The 19,470-nt window shown below is 36.5% G+C and overlaps 2 protein-coding genes across 4 annotated transcripts; one reads left to right on the forward strand and one right to left on the reverse strand.

Annotated features, from left to right (window-relative positions):
• Window positions 1-8: 8 nt before the first annotated feature.
• LOC118735524 (gustatory and odorant receptor 21a-like) lies at window positions 9-8,077 on the forward strand. The gene is made up of 4 exons (XM_036465323.1): window positions 9-949; window positions 1,129-1,274; window positions 7,517-7,875; window positions 7,963-8,077. Exons 1-4 carry the CDS (start codon window positions 183-185, stop codon window positions 8,047-8,049), a joined length of 1,359 nt encoding a protein of 452 aa, XP_036321216.1. The 5' UTR covers window positions 9-182; the 3' UTR covers window positions 8,050-8,077.
• A 129-nt stretch (window positions 8,078-8,206) lies between these two features.
• On the reverse strand, window positions 8,207-18,616 carry LOC118735522 (lysosomal alpha-mannosidase). Of its 3 annotated transcripts, XM_036465322.1 has the most exons (10): window positions 18,571-18,587; window positions 18,146-18,456; window positions 12,530-12,900; window positions 12,274-12,479; window positions 12,078-12,214; window positions 11,818-11,951; window positions 10,185-10,885; window positions 9,904-10,118; window positions 8,982-9,836; window positions 8,207-8,918 (listed from the first exon to the last, which is right to left on the reverse strand). In XM_036465322.1, the coding sequence occupies exons 2-10, from the start codon at window positions 18,299-18,301 to the stop codon at window positions 8,331-8,333; spliced, it is 3,363 nt and encodes a 1,120-aa protein (XP_036321215.1). In that variant the 5' UTR covers window positions 18,302-18,456; window positions 18,571-18,587; the 3' UTR covers window positions 8,207-8,330. The 3 variants fall into 3 exon arrangements, with proteins under 3 accessions (XP_036321215.1, XP_036321214.1, XP_036321213.1); XM_036465321.1 differs by lacking the exon at window positions 11,818-11,951 and adding an exon at window positions 11,002-11,135 and having other exon boundaries at window positions 18,146-18,616; XM_036465320.1 differs by having other exon boundaries at window positions 18,146-18,616.
• Between the last annotated feature and the right edge of the window lie 854 nt (window positions 18,617-19,470).

The following is a 19,470-nucleotide window of genomic DNA, read 5'->3' on the forward strand; positions in this document are numbered from 1 at the left end:
CACTCGCATAAAACAAAAAAAAAAATAAATATTTAGAGCAACCACTCCAAACCGCCCAACTCCAAACGCCATCATTGCATAGCAAATGACCGCTTATCAACCCTTTACCACAATAATCGATATTCTTCACACTGCCATTGCATTTGCGAGCCGAAAGCATTTTCATTATCACCTCATTCGCTATGAGTTACTGGGTGAAGAATAACGACGGTTCGACAATTGTGGAAAAACCACCACGCATCGTGCCACTCTTCAATCCCGCGCAGCGTGAATTTCTCGAAGATGAGCATCGCCATCGCGTCCAACTGCAGAAGCGTGCACAGGTGGGCAGCAAATCCACCGATTTCTATATACGCAAGCGATCGACTATGGATGATGCACGCCTGCTGGATGAACACGATTCCTTCTATAAGACAACGAAAAGTTTACTCGTACTCTTTCAAATAATGGGTATTATGCCCATCCATCGCAATCCGCCAGTCAGTAATTTGCCACGCACCGGCTACTCGTGGGCCTCGCGTCAAGTGTTGTACGCCATATGCATTTACTCGGTTGAGACATTCATTGTGGTGATGGTGTTGCGTGCGCGCGTCAAAAATTTCATCGAACAACCTGATAAGCACTTCGATGAGGCCATCTATAATATTATTTTCATCAGCTTGTTGTTTACGCATTTTCTGCTGCCGGTGGCGAGTTGGCGCCATGGACCGCAGGTGGCTATTTTCAAGAATATGTGGACAAATTATCAGTACAAGTTCTGGCGTGTCACTGGCTCACCGATTGTCTTTCCCAACTTGTATTGGCTCACTTGGGGACTGTGTATATTCTCGTGGGCGCTGAGCATTGCCGTCAATTTGTCGCAATATGTGTTGCAGCCGGATTTTGAGTTTTGGTATACCTTCGCCTACTATCCGATTATTGCGATGCTAAACTGCTTTTGCAGCTTATGGTAAGTTTTGGGTGAACGTTTTCTGTATGCGAGTTGGTTAGAAGAATTACCGAGAGGGTTTTAAGAACTTTAAAGAATTCAGCTGGTTTTTGATTCATGCCTCCGATTTTTTGGCAAAATCTTTAGTTTTTATAAATTTTATAGATTCAAATATTTTTTTATATAAGTTTTTTTTTCAGGTATATAAACTGCAATGCATTTGGCACTGTCAGTGAAGATCTTGCTAAACACTTGGAATTGACGCTGAAGAGCGCAAAACCCGCTGAAAAGTTGGCAGATTATCGATATCTCTGGTTAGATCTGAGTCTTATGATGCAGCAGTTGGGTAAGTGTGTAATATGTTTACTTCAAGTAGCAAAAATAGATATTATCACGCTTTTATCATTTCGAAATCTTTTTTTTTTTGTATGTAGAAGAACTTGAAATTTTAATTACTTGAAATTTTTGGATAAAAAACAATACGAGTATTAGGGGTTTTGTTTCAAAAATGCTTGCATTTCTAAATTTTCTTTTCTTAGCTTTGAATAATTCACTGCGTCTGTATTTAAAATCATCGATAATTTTAAAAATAATTTAAAAAAAAAATAATTTTGTTGTATACATAATTTAATTTAATATATTAATTGAATTTCCCCAAAATTTTAGACTGAAAAAAATTCATACATATAATTCATTCCTATACATATAATTTCCGCCGAAAACGACATCGAAAATATCGATAAAAATCGACAACAAATTTTATAAATATTTCAGTAGCTATATAGGACGATGAAATTATCGGTAACCGATGGCAGCAACGAGTACGAGTGAATCTAGGCTCGAATCGCGGCATTCGTGATCGAGTGATGGCAACTGTTTCCCCCAAAATACAATTTAAATGAGTGAAGCGCACTCGCTATCGCATGCTATGATCTAAAATTCAAATTTCTATCTGAGTTACGTTCGATATCGAATGCCTTTATCAATTTGCTTTGTTTTTCAATTTGACAAATTTTTCGATTCGGTCCCACTTGTTTGGTCAGTAGAGTAGATCCTCTCCTCGCATAGGTCAATACTGGGTCCTCATTAGGAATTGGCCCGTAAAAGTATTCATAGGGAAGGACATTTCTTTAGCATTTCCTGCTATAGAAAGACCAGGTAATCCTGAAGTTTCGCAGTACAAAATGTTGCTCCAGCGTTCATTGGCTACTAGAATGGGGTGATCTACAACAAACTGTTAAAAATGAGCTATTGCTATACCTACCATGTTCTCTTCTGAAAGGTTCTGGGTGGTCATACCTTCCCTTGTCAATTCGTCAGATTTGCAATTAACACCAATTTCCCGTTATACGCAGGCAGCCACATGAGTAGAATTCTACGTAAGTTCTCGTTCAAACAGCTACGACATTCACTTTCTCTATGTGTGAGTCTAAAGCGATGATGGGCACTGCCTTGCCCGCGGGCAAAGCTCTTTTATGCTTTCTATACATTTTGTATGGGCGCGCGCAGAGTAAAAGCTCTCTCTGCCTATCGCTGGTCTAAAGATTTAAGTGTTATTCTTTTGAAATATTTTCGACCACTTATTGACATACATACATATAGCCCAATCACTTTAGATTTTTTCAACGAAAAAATTCCAGAAAGAAATTTTTTGACGCAGTTTGGGGTCTCCTGTTTAGGGGAACACGAAAATAAAATTTTTCCACCAATTGCGATATGGGAAATGTCCGCCATCTTGGAATTTGTGTTTTTTACGATTTGCGCGCGAATTTTGCATTTCTCGCGAAAAAAGGTGGAGAACAAATTTATAGAGAATTCGATTCCCTACAATTTCCATGTGCCTATCATTTTTTTAAACAATTATTTATTGCTAATAATATGCAAAAAAATGCCCAAAATTATGCAAGTGGCGCGGTGTTTTCGAATTTTGAGCAATTTCTATGTATTTGAAATAAGTGGCACATTTAAATGGCAAAGTTGTCGAGGACAAAATTTCCAAATAAACGCATTAATTATATGTTCGCGTACGACGTGTAGATCTCGACCAACAACGCGCTCCATGCAGCGGCAGGGGAAAGCTATTCAAAACTAGTCTATAACCCAATGCTACAAAAAATAATGAAGTAAAAATACCTGGTAAGTCATGTTATTTTTCAGGTAGGTTTTGCCGAGTGAAGTAAGAATCGACATACGAAAATTTTGTCAAACACCCACACTATCTTGATTTACTATTAAAAAACTGGGTTTCCGCACTTATAAGCTTGTAACTCAGTTGACTATAAACCCAGTTTAGACATTTCGAATGATATAAACTTTTTGGAAAACTCAAGAGATCTGTGTGTATTTTCTGTGTTAATTTTGTCGTCGTTTTTCAAATTTGGCAAAGTTTTCACCCACTATTTTGTAAAGCAACTATACTACGCCTGCATTGATGCAATATTAACATTTGATATATAGTGACTAAGTTATCTGACTAAGTTATTCAACCTTCCATGAGAATAATAATACTTTTGGCTATATGGGCAAATCAAAAAAAAAAAATTTAATTTTTTATATTGTGAGCACGCCTACGTTTTATATATCATTTTACTCGTATTCTTTTAATAAATCAATTAATATAAGTGTAATTAATTTTCATCAAGTGCTTCAAAAGTTAGACGCGGAATAAACATGAAATAGAAAACAAAAGAATAAGCTGGGTTCAAATTACGTTGTGCGACTTGTAAATTTTGAGCAAAGATTTTTAAAGTTGAACTCACTTAACTGGGACGTTCTAAAATTCAATGGCATCCCCCGTTTTACCAGATTGGCTCCGGTTTTCGAGATAACGGTATTTGAAAATTTGATTAAATTTTAACTATTTTATAAATAACTCCCTCAGTTTTGAAGTTATTTTACTAAAATTTTGCACATACCGGTTTTTTCATATTACCTTAATTATTCCTTAAAATTATCGAAATCGGTACACTTCAAGGTATAGCTGCAATACAACTGATTACTACTGAATAATAAATTGTATGCTTGCTATATGTTAAAGTGAGATAGTGAAGGAAATATTAAAATACAACCGTGTGCAAAAATTTAGTAAAATATCATCAAAACTGAGGGAGGTTTTTTTTTATAAAATAGTAAATATTTAAGCAAAGCTTCAAGTACCGCTATCTCCAAAAGTGGAGACAATCGGACAAAACTGGGGACGCCATTGAATTTAAAAGGCTCCAATTAAGTAAGACCAACTATCTGACTAAAAGAAGGAGCATCATTAAAAGTAGTAAATCAGGGTTTTTACACATTTCTAGAGACGCATTTTTTGAAGCATTTTACAGGTATATTATAAGTAATATTATAAGGACTAGTAGTTATACAAATGTTTAGATCGTTTCGACTTATTTTCCAAATGTGCCTTCAATTAAGATATTTTTGGAATAAAAATTACACTCAAGATTGCAGAATATTTTATCTTTAAAAGTTGGTTGATACTGAAAGCACAGCTCTTGCTCAGGTATCAAATTATTCGCAATTGTTTGTAGAATACAATACATACTTAAAAAGTTCTTAAAATTAAATGCTTCAAAAACTATAAGCGATGAACCGAAAATTTAGAAAATTGTGAAATGTGAAGTTACAGACTTTGAGTTACTTGCCATTTCGTTATTTTTTAATGCATACTTTTCTTTCTTATTTACTACATATAAATTATACACATAAGTGCTAAATGCCCATTAAATTTGAAGTCAGAATATGGTGTGCTTCAAAAGTTATGACATAATTAATTTTGCCCCTCTTAAAAATTACATAAAAAATTCACTTGGTTTCACTATTTTTTTTTAATTTAAACAGCAATAATTCAAAAGTTATGCAGCAAATTGATCCACATTTGACATTTTTGAGGCTTCAAGTATACGTCAATGAATTACATTCAAATGCAGCCAGCTTGATATAGTTTCCAACAGTGAAAATAAAGCTAAATAACACCAAGGTTATCTACCTGTTTTTTAGATTTGCCCATATAACTCAAAAATTGTTGCTTTACCTTTTTTTTTAATTCAGCTTTTACCGATTTCTCCTTGTAGTGAATGCAATATTCTGAAATAATTTGTCATGAAAATTTGAATATCTCAATTAATTTTTAGCCGACTTTGTAAAAATAAACATCAGTTTTACTCGATATTAAACATACTTTTCTCTTAAATTTTTTAAAAGTTTATAGATATCAACATAAACCCATCATTCGAAAGGTCTAAACTCGGTTGAGAAGCAACTCATTTACAAGCTTATAAGGGCACACATGTTTGTGTAGCTATCACAAAATGGTATCGCGTATCGCATCGCGTATCGCATCGCTCTAGTGTGCACTGTGCGCATTTCATATCGTATCGCGTATCGTATCGCATATCGTATCGCACTAATGTGCACCGTGCCTTATTGTTGAATAAAGTAGGTACAATTAGTAAATTATGTAATTAGTAGAACTTTTATTTATTTATTTTCTTCAGGTCCTGAATTACAGAAGCTTTGAGAAATTCAAACAAAATTTAAAATTAAAATTGAAATAAATAAAAGATTATAGACAATAACAACAAATCTTCTTTGAAAAAATATATATTGTTTAGGTCTAATTGCTATGCAGACACACAACATTTATTGTTATTGTCTATAATCTTTTATTTATTTTAAATGTAATTTTAAAGTTTTGTTGAATTTCTCAAAGCTTTTGTAATTCACGATTTCATGAAAATAAATAAATTATGTAATTATGTGAACTATGTAATTTTTTTTAAACACCAGTCTAGTCCTCAATTAAAACATACAATATGTTTTGTCATTTATCTTTTCATCGTAATTTTAAATTGTTCTTAAATTTCAAGTTTTACTTAAGTAAAAAAAAATATATATTTTTATTTAATTTCTACTTGAAATTAACGAAATTTTCTCTTAATATTCAGAGTGCTCGTGGAACGTTAGCTTTTTTGCCCGAAAATCCACATTTAAATTATCCAAAAAAAAATTTAAATACATAACAAATTTTACCAACTTTTTTCTTACTTAGGGCCGTTAACATTCTTTCTATGTTTTATATTTCTACGTTTTTTAGCTTTAAAAAATGTCGCCCAATGAAAAAATGCTAAAAAACATACAGACATTTTTATAATAAGTAATACAACACAGACATTTTTCTCCGTGCATTACCACCAACACATTCTCATTTTAGGGTAACATAACTAATACATTCTCACATATATGACATTTGTGCCTTCCCTGCAGGAAATGAATCCAACTATAAGCTAACTTTAGGTTACTTAGGAAGGAGCTAAAAGTCACTTTTTATCTGTTTATTTTCTTTGACGAAAGCTTACTATATTTTTATGGCGATGGCCGCGAAATAGTCAAGGGTGGTTACCTCTGCATTAGATTTAGTCAATGTAACTAAGTTGTAATTAACTACTTTTGGACATAAAATATCAATAGGAAAAACAAAATATTTTTTTTATTATTTTTATTTACTTTATTTAGTTTATTACATTTAATATTTGTTTTCATATTCTGCTGCAGGTGGTCCCATATTCCACTCCGTCAGACATAACTTCAAAATAATAATATAAAACTTCGATCTTCCTTTTATTTGTCCTCAATTCGAAAAAGTATTTGCGAAGTGCAGGATATTTAAATAGAAACGCGTTTAAAGAAAACAATCTCGAGTTTTACTCCTGCATTACTTGTCCACTTGTTTCAAGTCAGCTTTTTGTAGCTAACTACAAGTTATATATTTTATAGAAATCACGCAAAAAAAGCTAACTACAAGTAGGTTATTTTTTATCAATTGATAATTTTTTTCTGCCGGGTTAAGACAGTACCCATTTGTTCCTTCGGCCACACTTAAATTTGTGATCCTCGCGAAGATTTCCTGAAAAGCTTCGTTATGTATAATTCTGCACCTAAAATAAATTTGTTAATTATACTTTTCATGAGCATGAAATGGTATTATAACTTTGGTCCGATGTTTGTAAGTACCAGAATAAAAAGAGATAGACCCATTAAAATGTATACTTATATGATCAGAACGTCGAGCTGAGTTGATTTAGCCATGTCCGTCTGTCCGTCTGTTTGTATGCAATCTAGTCTCTCAGTTTTCGAGATATCCGGATAAAATTTGGTAGGAGGGTGTATTTTTATAATGTATTAATCATTTGTCGGAACAGGAAGAATCGGACCACTATAACATAAAGCTCCCATACAACTGATTGTTCAGATATGAGGTTTTTCGTTATAACTTCTCCATTTATGCAGCTAGGAACATGAAATTTCGCAGTACTTGCACCCATTATCAACAGAATATTTACAGAGAAAATTACAACGATCGGGTCAAAGTAAAATTTGCAGATGTTTATGAAAGGTATGAAGCCTTCGGCATAGCCGAAGTGTTGTGGCAACAGTGGTTACGACCATCATGACACCTGAAATGCGTTCATCTGTGTGTAGAAATCATTAACACAAAGAAAGATTTCAGCATTTAGTAAAATATTAATAAAAAGTCTCATTTATTTAGTTAGTATTGGTAATTTTTTCAAACAAATTTCTCATCCCTAGGTCGTGCCTACTCCAACATGTATGGCATGTACTGTTTGGTAATTTTCTTCACAACGCTCACCGCTGCTTATGGTTCGATAAGTGAAATTATGGATCACGGTGCCACATATAAGGAGATTGGACTATTCGTCATAATGTTCTATTGCATGAGTCTATTGTATATTATATGCAATGAGGCACACTACGCCTCACGTAAGGTGGGGCTGGATTTCCAAACGAAACTACTGAATGTTAATTTGACAGTGCTGGATTCGCCTACACAGAGAGAGGTGCAAATGTTTCTGCTGGCCATAGCAAAGACGCCACCCATAATGAATTTGGATGACTATGCAAATATTAATCGGGAACTTTTTTCGGCGGTAGGTATAGAACTACAGTTTAGAATTGGTTATTTGGTGAGTTTATTAGTTTTTATAAATATTTTTTGTTGTTGTTTTCTATTCAAGAATCTCACCTACATGGCTACATATTTGGTTGTGCTTTTGCAATTCAAAATTACGGAACAACGTGGTGGGCGGCCGAGCGAAGCTTAGGCTGATAAATGCTCTCAGCCAAGCTAAGGCAAAGGACACAATGTTGAATGAGACGAGTAAGATGAAAGCAACAAATAAAGCAAGCTATTTCGTCTACTAATGAAATCTTATTTGCTTACCTTGTATGTATGTATTTATTGAGATGGCTTGCTTGCTGTACTTTGTCGATTTCAGCATTCTAAAAATTATGCTTCTATATTTATTGTTCGATATTTCGGTTTAAAACTAAGCAGATAAAGTTTAAAATCTTGACTTCTTAAACTACACTTGTTGTTGCTTCTTTAGTTGGCTATCTCCAGCGTGAGTATGTAGGTGCGCATTTGCATTGGACTCAATTCGATAAGGAAGCGATCATCACCCTCGACATATTTTTCCGCCACTGGCTGCCGTGCCACTTTGTGCACACGTAACTTTTCTGCACGCACACGATTCAGCTCTTGCGATTCGTCGACTAAGCGTTTCAAACGATTCGTTTGTAACGCCAATTGCTCTTGTTCCTCCCAACTTTCCAGCTGATTGTAGAATTTGGCGTCCAAGAGCGGCTTGTCAACGCGCAGCATAAGTTGTTCATCAATCGACCTTTGGTAAATGCCATAAGCGTTGTAGGATACCTCAGGACTATCTGGCACAAATTCCATGCGTTGATTATCACCGAGCCAAGCATTGGCCGCCAGTGTGGTTTCGCGTATGTCAGCGATTTTTACGCTCGACAAAACGCTTTGTATGTTGATTTGCACGGACTTGGAGAGCTCGGGATCTTCATCTTTCTCGAGTATGTGCTCAAAGCGTACGAGCACTTCATTCTCATGCCACGGCTCGAAGCTCATGAGGTGTATGTTTTTGGGTAGTTCCAACTGCAAGCCGGTGAACTGCAAGTGGATAGCGTACAATGTATTATAACTACATATAAAATTTACCAAAGATAAACTCACAATATTGGTAAAGTTCTCACGCCAATCCTCGTAGGTTATATTTTCTGCATTGCTGAAGAAAGTCCAAGCGGGCAGCAATTTCCGCAATTGCGTTGTACGCTCAATTGCCTGCGTTGTAGGACTCACTTTTTTGTTCGATGAACCCACTATTAAATAGTGTGTGCCACGCGCCACCAAGCCCTCACCGTAGGCGGTTTCGTTAAGTGCCTCGTCCACACCAAAAGCATCATCGTGCAACAAACGCCGATGCACCATCAACTCCAATGAACCAGCACCCATCGAGCTGCCGCCTTGTGCGCGGTCTGTCAGTATAGCCATGCGCGCAGTGTCATCTTCCAGCGCGATTTTAGTTGTGATTGGGTAATAGTTGCCAGCGACGCGTTCCAACAATTTCACCTTCCAAGTATCGCGATGGTCACGCTTGCGCTTGAGCATTTCACGCCCATTAGAATCGGTGTAGAATATATCGCCGGAATTAATGTCTGAATTGAAGCGGCTGATGATCTCCTTGCCGTTGCCATCATCCACTGGTATAGGACCTACAAGCCATTCTAACTCGGCATAGGGCTGCTCGCGATAGACGCGCACTACTTGACTGACCCAGTCGTTGAAAGATTGGTGAACTTCCTCGACCAGATTGCCACGGTAGATTTTCAATTTGGGTTGCAGTGAAATTGAACGGACTTGATCGTTGGCGGGACGGAAAATGTAGGCGCCTGATGAGCGGTTGCGGAATTCGCGGTTGTTGCCGATAGCAGCTTCATAGTAAACGAATTCTTGGTTGACGATACGCGTCATGCCGTCGACCATGACGGTGACAAGAAAGCCGTTAGTGTCAAATGTGAGACGTATGTGCTGTAATAGAAACAAATGGTGAGATTAAAGGAAATGTGAACTCGAAGTTACAAAAGCTTAGTAGTACCTCATTTCCGATGCTTGTGAAACTCGACACATTTTCCGGATCTGGCACGGGTATCATGTGGTTTTCATCTGTCTTCGTTATATAGTACGATTTATAGCCAAGTGGCGGTAGCTCACGTGCAGGAAAGATGAGCTCATACGGCGCGCTCGCCTTGCGGAAACGAAGATCTTGCACAGGCGTAGGCACTGGCAGGAATTGCGTCTCTATCGTCACATCTACGGAAGATCAGAAAATATAAAATTTGTTCATCAAAGCGCTCAAAACTTCTCTGTTAAACGCACCATCGAAATCCTTAACACGATAATTCACATCGGGCACCGGTACGCGCACGTAGTCGGAGACCGTCTGCGCCAACGGATTGTATATCGTCAAAATAAATTTGTCGGCCAGCTCTGGCACCGCGCATGAACTGATGTTAAGCAGCGTACAAGTTTCGAATTGTAACTTGTATTGCTTCTTAGTATCGCTGGTCGCCCATCTGGGTTTGCGTGCACTTTCGCGGGCAGATTCAGTAGCACTTTCCGCCGCGTGCGTTGCTGCGGTGTCTACGGTCAGCTGATTGAGTATCGCTCTGGTATTCATGGAGCATGCGCGTATGGCAACTTCCAAATGACGTGCATAATCGGCGGCTACAGCCTGCTTTTCGGTGCCGGTGACGGCGTCGTGGTGCTGCATCACACCCATGGCTTCACGGAAGAACGAGAGATGTGGATTGAATTCGCCGGCGACTTTTGGCGCCATTACGGTGAGTTGTTTGCAAATCTGCAGAAAATGATTGCCAATGCGTTCGTAACGCTTTAGTGTGGGACGTGAAGTGAAGTAACCAGTCCAGTAGGCATGTGGATCGGAAGCGTATGGAAAGAAGTCATCATCCTTGGTGGGCCAACTGATGCCTGCATCGTGTAGAGACTTTAGATAGCAGGAGGGTGTGGAGTAGAGAAGGTTTACAGTGGAACCGTTTTCCTGGCGTGCGTTAGTGTACCTGTGGGTTTATTAAGACGGGTGAGCGATTTGCTTTCTATTATAAAGGGAATTTAAAATATGGCTGATGGTGGATAAGGGTTGCTGAAATCTTGGCGTCGAATTTATTTTACTCACTTGATTAACTTATCCAAGTTTTTGAACCAGCTAATCGCATTTTGATAGTGAAAATCTTCACCCATCGTAACTTGTATATGATTAGTGCGATATCCTTTGGACATGTTTCGAGAAATTTCGATGAATTCATCGACCTAAAATATTCAATATTATGTAAGACTTATACTGAAGCGCAAAAATACTACACAGTCTATGAGTAAACGGGTTCATGAGCTTAGTTATAATAAAATGAGGACTCATGCAGATGGAAAATTAGAAAATCAAAGTTTAAAAAAAGAAAAAATTCTGCGAAAAGAACCCATTTAACACGCTCCCTTTCCAAAACCATCAATCTGAATCTTTTACTTGTAAAATATCATTATCGATAAAAATGAGCGATATCGGTAAAGTTATCGATCGATATTTTCTATATTATGATCGCTACTATTTCATTTATTCGGTATGGTCAATAATTCATTTATCGATATTAGTACCGATTTTTTATCGATATGGTTATCGATAATACTACGATTATTTTTTTGGTGATGTCATCGATATGTTTTCCGATTCAATTGTCAAAATGGTTATCGATATCGATTTTTCTATTGAAAGGTTTATCGATAAATAATCGATTTTTTATGGATGCCTTCGCATACGAAAACTGGAATTTGGAAAGCCGGCAAACAAATTTTGAGGAGGCTCGAGATTCGTAAATATTTTTCGTGCAATAGACAGTTGAGTAAAAGTTTCAAGCAACGACGGTTTTTCAATGCTTAAATTCTTAAAATTCTTTAGTATTTATTTCAGCAACCGTTATTCTCTAAATTTAGTCTATACCTTATCAATTTATCCAAATTTTTGAAATAAACATTAGCATCCTGATATGTAAAATCGCCACCCATCGTAATGATAATATTGTTAGTGCGATAATATTGCGCTTGTTGATTAATAAATTTCAAAAAATCATTCACCTAAAGCAAAAGGTTAGAAGTTAAAACAGCAAGAATGTCTAAGAATGAATATTTAGTTTTAAATTAACCAAAAACTCTTTTGGTATATGAAGTGTTCATGAGTGGATACAGATTCGTCATACTCACTCTACGATTAACATTATTATCGGGACTATGCTTGGCATCGATTATTGGCTCATCAGCGCAGAGTATATCGAAACAAAAACCAGGCGGTGGCTGGTATTGATTGTAGAGAGCGCCAGTGAAAAGATGGGAGGATTCATCTTACAAAAAAGCAAAATTTTAATGTCTAAAATTTGTATATGTGCAAACTTTTACCCACCTAAATTCGCCGAGGCACGCCAAATCATTTCCGCTGTTTTAGTTGTTAAACGCTCCATCTTATCCTGATAGTCTAAGCGTCCGAAAAAGAGTCCATCGAAGCCCATTTGCGCAAACATGGAAGCCATTTCGCGTGAATGACCGAAGGGATCGATCTGCCAGCCAATTCGCGGGCGCCCACATTCGCCAAAGGTATCATTCAGGCGTCTAAAAATCCAAAAAATTCTAAATTTGTAACATATCTAAATCCTAATTACCTTAAACCCCATGTAAACTGATCGACAATGCTCTGATAATGCGCTGTCGCCTCATCATTCATACTCCAAGCGCCACCAATGAACTCCAGTCGTCCTTCGTTTACCAACTTTTTCACTTGCTCTTGCAATTCGGCATCCTGTTCGCGCCACCATTTGAAAAAGAATGCCGATTCGACATAAATGAAGCGCTTCTCGGGATCCTTTAGCAACTCTTGCACCACCGAGTCTAAGATGTATTGGACACCGGCTTTTTGTATGAGTGTTTTGCTGCCATAATAGTATTGATCCACAGTTTTGAGCCAACCAACATCATCGTGTGTGTGCGGAATTAGATGGACATTGAGCATGTTGGGTTTAGTTTTGTGGCAACTCTGAACAATAAAATTTACATATAAATAAATATGAATTAAAATTATGAAGTTTGGAGGAGAGTATCTAATGCCATTTGCTTTTCTCACAAAAGCTCAACTTGTCGTCTCAGTGTACTCTACACGCAAATACTAAGGAGAGAGAGCAAGGAGACGGCAAAATTTTGTTGTAGGAAAGAAAGAAGCATTTTACGGGGACCGAGAACAAAAGTTTTGATCAAAACAAATGTCGTTCTCTTAGTTTTGTTCCAAACCTTTTGCTTCAAACCGAAACCGAAATGAGAACAAAACTGACTAGAACCTCGTGAAACGTTCCCAAAGCGCACAAAATACGAACAATACTTTCGGCAACAAAAGCCTCCGGAACTTTTTGGAACAGCTTAACGGGAACAAAGGTCTAAGGAACTTTGTTTCGAAGAACAATTTGAGAACTAAAGTCTCAACAACTTTCTGACAGAGAACGAAACGGAAACAAATCTTCGCGGAACTCCTCTATGTATAGAACTCTGGTTAGGGTCAAATTATCTGCGATCTCAATAGTAAAAGTTGCTGGTTGTTCGACCTATCGTTTAGAAGTAAAACAACTGCGCCAGTGTAGGCGAGTGTCAACGACACTTCCTAACTATCTGTTTAGTCCTTGGAAAGCTTCAAAGTATGTATGTGCTCCATTAACGCATTGACCTTAGGTTATTGGTGTAGTTGCTGTTGAGATGACTCTCCTTTATAGTTTTGGAGAATCTCGTTTAGCAGAATGTACGCCTCGGAAAGCACACGCATCGATTCTCGGGAAATTTTGGTTCAAAATTGGACCCTTTATGGATGCAAATTATATTTTAATTGGATAGTGGATAAAGAGCTATTAGACTTCAATAGAATCAAAAAGTTAATTAGGTATTCGGGCGGAGAACAAGACTCGAAAGCGAACCTCTAAGTTGATTCACCCGGCGGCTGCTTATACTGACCCCTTATACAGTAACAGAAAACCAATTTTTTTCTTGGGGTTATGTCACTTCTTATAAGGCGTCATAACCCCAATTGGGATAATGTCACTTTTGAACCTAAAGCATATTTTCCAGCTCTCAAGAAAAACAAAAAAAAAATGAATATAAAAACATGCTCAAGAAATGAAAAAGAAATTTTCTATTCAAATTTTTTGCTCCGTTTACAGCTCTATAGAAATATATTTATATGAAAATATTTATTCAAGAAAATTCAAAGCAATGGCTAAGTATTTTTGCAATCGAAAGAATTAAAGAAACATACTTTTTGAAATTTTTCTTGAGTTGGAAACTTAGCTTAAAAATCGGAAAATTGTGATAAGAGATTTCGCCCTTTTTTAATATAAAAAAATATTTTTATACATATGTATGTATACTGGAGCGAAAACCGCGTTATTTGTTATTCCAAATTTTCGCCTGGGGCCCTCTTTTTTAAATATGGAATAAAAAATCGCCGAAGGCCTCCTACGCAGAAAGAATTCCTTTACAATAAATAATTGCTTGTATCCACCTCAGCAAACGTGGCGTCTAGTATGTAAGTTACGATTGTCAGTTATAAATATCGTCGGTGATACTGCAAAACGTTCTATGTCTATTATTACCCTTGACATTTAGATGGTCTCTTACATGCACCGGAATGCATCTGCAAATTCGCACACCCTAATAAACGAATGACAAACCTGTCTACCTTAGGCTGTTGAAGATGAACGATTGTCAGAAGCAATCAGATACAGATAACAGATCAATTAAGCACCAAAGGTAATAAGTGACATAGAACGTTTTGCTGTATCACCGACGATATGTTGTAATATAAGATTGCCTATAGGCGACGACAAGAAAATAATGTAGGCTAAGCTAGCTTCTATGACTGTGATAAAAATGCCTTTTATCATTACTCTTGCACATTCCAAATTCGTTTGGTTTGCAAAATTACATTTTGTCGCCTCTTCGTTTGGAAATATGTCACTTCTTATATAGTTACATAACCAACACCAAGGAAAAAAATTGGGTTTATGTCACTGCCCAAGGATCTGGGGTTATCTCAGTTGGGTCTATGTCCAGGCACCTTAGGAGGGTAGTCAGAATCCCAGTCAAAATGCCTGTAAGAAGTCTGAGAAGTAGGCTACTTTGCTTGCCTCGAAACACCATAGATGATACAAGGCCTTTTTGAAAAAATGGTTCCAATGTCCCGCCTAGAAGGTGGTGAGGTTCAACTGTCCCGGGCAATAAATAAAATTGAAAAAAACCAACCGATAAAATTTCGAAAAATGCAAATAAATTCCTTCAAAAAAAAACACCTATTCTCCTTCTTATGAATTGAAAGAAGAACAAAATTTTTTATGGTGACTATGATTTGGATTGTGTGAAATCTTATTAACCGACTTCCAGAAAAGGAGGAGGTTATCAGTTCGTCGGAATATTTTTTTTTTATGTACATATGTACCGCATAACTTTGGACCACGTCAACCGATTTCGATGAGGTGGTCCCATACTAATCTGGTTTACATCCGATCATTAGATCATGATATACATATATATATATATATATATATATATATATATTTATATGAGAATTTAAGTCGGTTTTGTTTTTTGCTTAAAAATTACTTGTATTATGTATTATACAGTACCCGTAATCGTAGTTCGTCTAACTTGCAAGTTTCTAGAAACTTTCAGTCCGCGTACTATTCTGGATATTTGTCTCTTCTGGAAGAAGAGATGACATTTCTCCGCAATTTTGCTAATTAATATTTTTTACTGGAGGTTTTAAACGAATGTACGACGATTTACTAAAAAATTAATTTCTATTCAAAGGGCGATACGTCCGATGTAATCTGCTCTGAACCCCGATCTGGCTCTCGACGACCCTGCAAGTTAACTATGTGTATGTGTATAGGTTTAGGCTTTCTTCGACAAATTACACCCAGAGGTTTGGCTTCGTATATGGAGTGGAGACTTTTATGAGAATAAATTTATTCATTACTTAAAGTTTCGTATTTATGCCGGACTTTGAATCCGGTATTCACGTAATACGTTTATGTTTCAACTACTGTGCTTGCCTTATAGACATAAAAGTGAATTATTTGTTCATCCATTTGCTTTGTTTATTTGCTGAACATATCAATTTAAAAATTTTATAAAAACCCGCGCTGCAGCAAATTGCTTTCTAGAGAATAAATAAACAAATACAGTGAACCAAAAAAAAACTGGGACGTTCACTAATGTTTTTTTTTGCAAGCCAATATCTCCAAACCTAAAGTGGCTGGCGAAATGAAATAAAATACACAACTCTTCTGTTTTTCATCGCATTTAGTTTCTTTTTTTTTAACTGTATTTTGTTATACCAAAAGCTAAAATAAACAAAGTAACTCCATTTTTGAGAATCAAAAAAAAGCTGGGACGTTTGCAACATTAAAGTTTTGATTGAATCGCAGGCGGCAGAGTTCTTTGCAACATTAACTGAATTTGAAATTGTTGCGTGTATGTGTGTTTGTGATTATCATCCCTGCAAACCATTTTTTCAGAGTATTCTGAGTTGTAGAGAAATTTTAAACACTTAAACTTTCTAAAATGAAATAAACTGTGCACACTTGAATTCTTTTACGAAATTTCGGAAGAAAATCGGCAAAGAAATGAAAATAATGCTGCTATGTGAAGAATTTCTTGCAGACGGTTTTCGGAATTTTCTTAATTTTTCGTGCAGAAATTTCTTTACGGGTTCGTGTCAACCACTTCATATAATTTTCTTTGAAGAAACGTAAAAAGATCGTTAAAGAAATGAGATACTCCTAAAGATTTCGTTAAAATTTCGGAAACTTTGGTTTGTAGGGATGCTATTTAAAGCCCGAAAATGGAGAATAAGCGAATAAGAGAATAATGAATTGAACGATCGCATAGTGGAATGAGGACATGGCTATTCGCCAAATTGATAAAACGGTTAAGAAACCTCGGTCCACAGTGTTGAATATATGTGATTAAGGCATTCAAAAAAGAAAATGGTCCAAATAGTAGCGGACGGCCAGAGAAGATATTGTCTGAGCAAGCAACAAGTAATTTTTAGCAAAAAGAACGACATAAAAAAAATATATATATACATATAGTATATATTTCATGATCCAATGATCGGATCTAAACCAAAGTATGGGACCACCTCTGAGACACTACCTTTCCGTTGCAAAAAGAATTATCGAAATCGGTTGACGTGGTCCAAAGTTATGAGGTCATATACATACAAAAAAAAAAAAAAAATATTCCGACGAACTGATAACCTCCTCCTTTTTTGGAAGTCGGTTAAAAAGGCGATACGTCCAAGAAAATCCTTAGATAACGGCGGTGGAAATTGCAAACGAGCTGAAGGAAAGAAAAATTATTGACGCTCATCCTCAAGCAATTAGAAATTTTCTTAATACGAACGAGGACTGAGCGTATACACGCCGAAAGAAGCTGCTTTTATCCAAGTAGAATGTAAAAAAAAAACGCCTGGAATACGCTAAATGTTACATAAATACGTCACCAGAGTTTTGGAAAGGCGTTATTTTTAAGGATGAGTCGCAGTTTGTTTGTTTCTAATAACGACCCGAAACATACCGCCTTGGTTGTCAAAGAATGGTTGCTTTACAACACAAAATCTGTTCTAACACACCCATATACCACCCCATAGAGCATTTGTGGGCATATGTGGAGAAAGAACTACGAAAAAGGACGGTCCATGAGAAAAATCAGCTAAAGGAGTCGACTAAAGAAATTTGGAACTATATTCCAGTAGAAGTGACTACGAATTTAGTTGCGTCCATGAATAGACGATTAGAGGCTGTATGAAAAGCAAAAGGTCATCACACAAAGTATTGAAGTATTGTGCAAAATGGATGATACGACGAGAATTTTAAAATATGTCCCAGTTTTTTTTTTGGTTCTAAAAAATTAAGTTACTTTGTTTATTTTAGTTAGGGGTACAAATAAACAGTTAAAAAAAGACACTTAATGTAGTGAAAAACTAAAGAGTTTTATCGTTCATTTGCATTTTATCTTATTCCGCCAGCCAATTCTGTTTTGGAGATATTGGCTTTCAAAGAAAAAATTTGTGAACGTTCCAGTGTTTTTTTTTTTTTTGTTTGATTCACTGTATGTAAGTTTAACAAATTTTTTTAATTAAGCAAACACAAAATAAAACAAAGGGTAAATTTGCGCATTGGTATCTAATGTAAAAAATGAGTATCTAGAATTACATTTGACACCATCTTATCACTCACCTCATAGCCGCACTTCTTTTCAGACGTTTTTGTTGCTTGCCCGTCATTCAGTGGGTGCGACTCAATCAGCTTGTAATTCACCGCGCATATCAACAAAACTATAAAAAGCCTAAGGGCACCATCGTATAATGGCCTGCCACTTGCAGTGCAATGCATTTTAAGCCTTTAAGAACGCTACGAGGCAGGCGAAGAATATCTATGTTTTTAACCGACACACACACGCGGGCACAAATAACGCGATAGGCCAAGCTTAGAATGCCAATAAAAAAGATTAGCAGTTGTCACAACTGGAAATCACAAAATCCAAGAAACTAAATCAAAACAAACAAAAAAAAGGTAGAATGAAAGTTCATTTAAGCCGCTGATAAAATTATTTATTATTGTGCACTCGTTGCGCTCTTCAATTTCCGCCGTAGAACGCTTACACTGCTTCGAACCGTACTCAACAAATCTCAGCTTCGAACTGAGCGTGAATAGCGTTTTCATTAGCATAAGTAGCCGCCGGTCAGCTTGACTTGGTGACTGTAATAGTGGGTCGCGCTCTTGAGCTTGAGCAAAGAATTGAGTTAGAACGCTGAAATAGTACTCACTCCATTTTCGGGATAGTTTTGGTGCGTTTTGTTGGAGTGACGAAGCGATAGTGTACTTGTTGTTCATAAGCGGGTTAGACATTCTTGTAGCTTTCTTTGACATGCTTTTATTTTCTTTTCTTCGTTTCTTTCTATACCCTTCATAAAACATTTTAGGTAAAGCGGAATAATAATAGGTTTGTTCCACTGTTCTACGCTACTCGAAGAAAAACTCGAGCTAAGTTCAAACTGCGAGCGTAAATAATGAAACTGAGTAATGACACTCCTTACGCGAAAATTCATGGAACATTTTTCGAGTAAAGTTTTTTTTCATTAGTTCCTGCCATTTTGACAGGAGTGTTTTGCTCTTTCTTCACTAGTAAATTTACTGGCGAAACGCAAATGTGTAATCGGAAGTGACTTCGAATAGCTTGGGCAAAAAACACACCTAATACATTTCGAAAATATCGCCAAAACACAAATGCAGAAAATTTGATTACACAAATCGCGAATGTTAATAATTTTAGGGAGCTAATAAAATATTTCAAAAATCTCAGAAATGAGGTGTTGGGCAGTATCGATAACAAAAGTACTCAGAACTCGACTCTGAAAAGAATCGACAGCGCCCGGTTTTTTAAAGTATCGATACTCGGTACTCACAAAACAAACACTCAGAAATTAAAAGAACTGGAAATCAAAAATACTTTGTTCCAATTATCACTTTGATACATGTAGTCAGAATCGATTCAGAAATTA

This window comes from Rhagoletis pomonella, unplaced genomic scaffold (assembly GCF_013731165.1).
Source record: "Rhagoletis pomonella isolate Grant_MI unplaced genomic scaffold, Rhpom_1.0 Rhpom_scaffold_00003, whole genome shotgun sequence".
NCBI lineage: Eukaryota > Metazoa > Arthropoda > Insecta > Diptera > Tephritidae > Rhagoletis > Rhagoletis pomonella.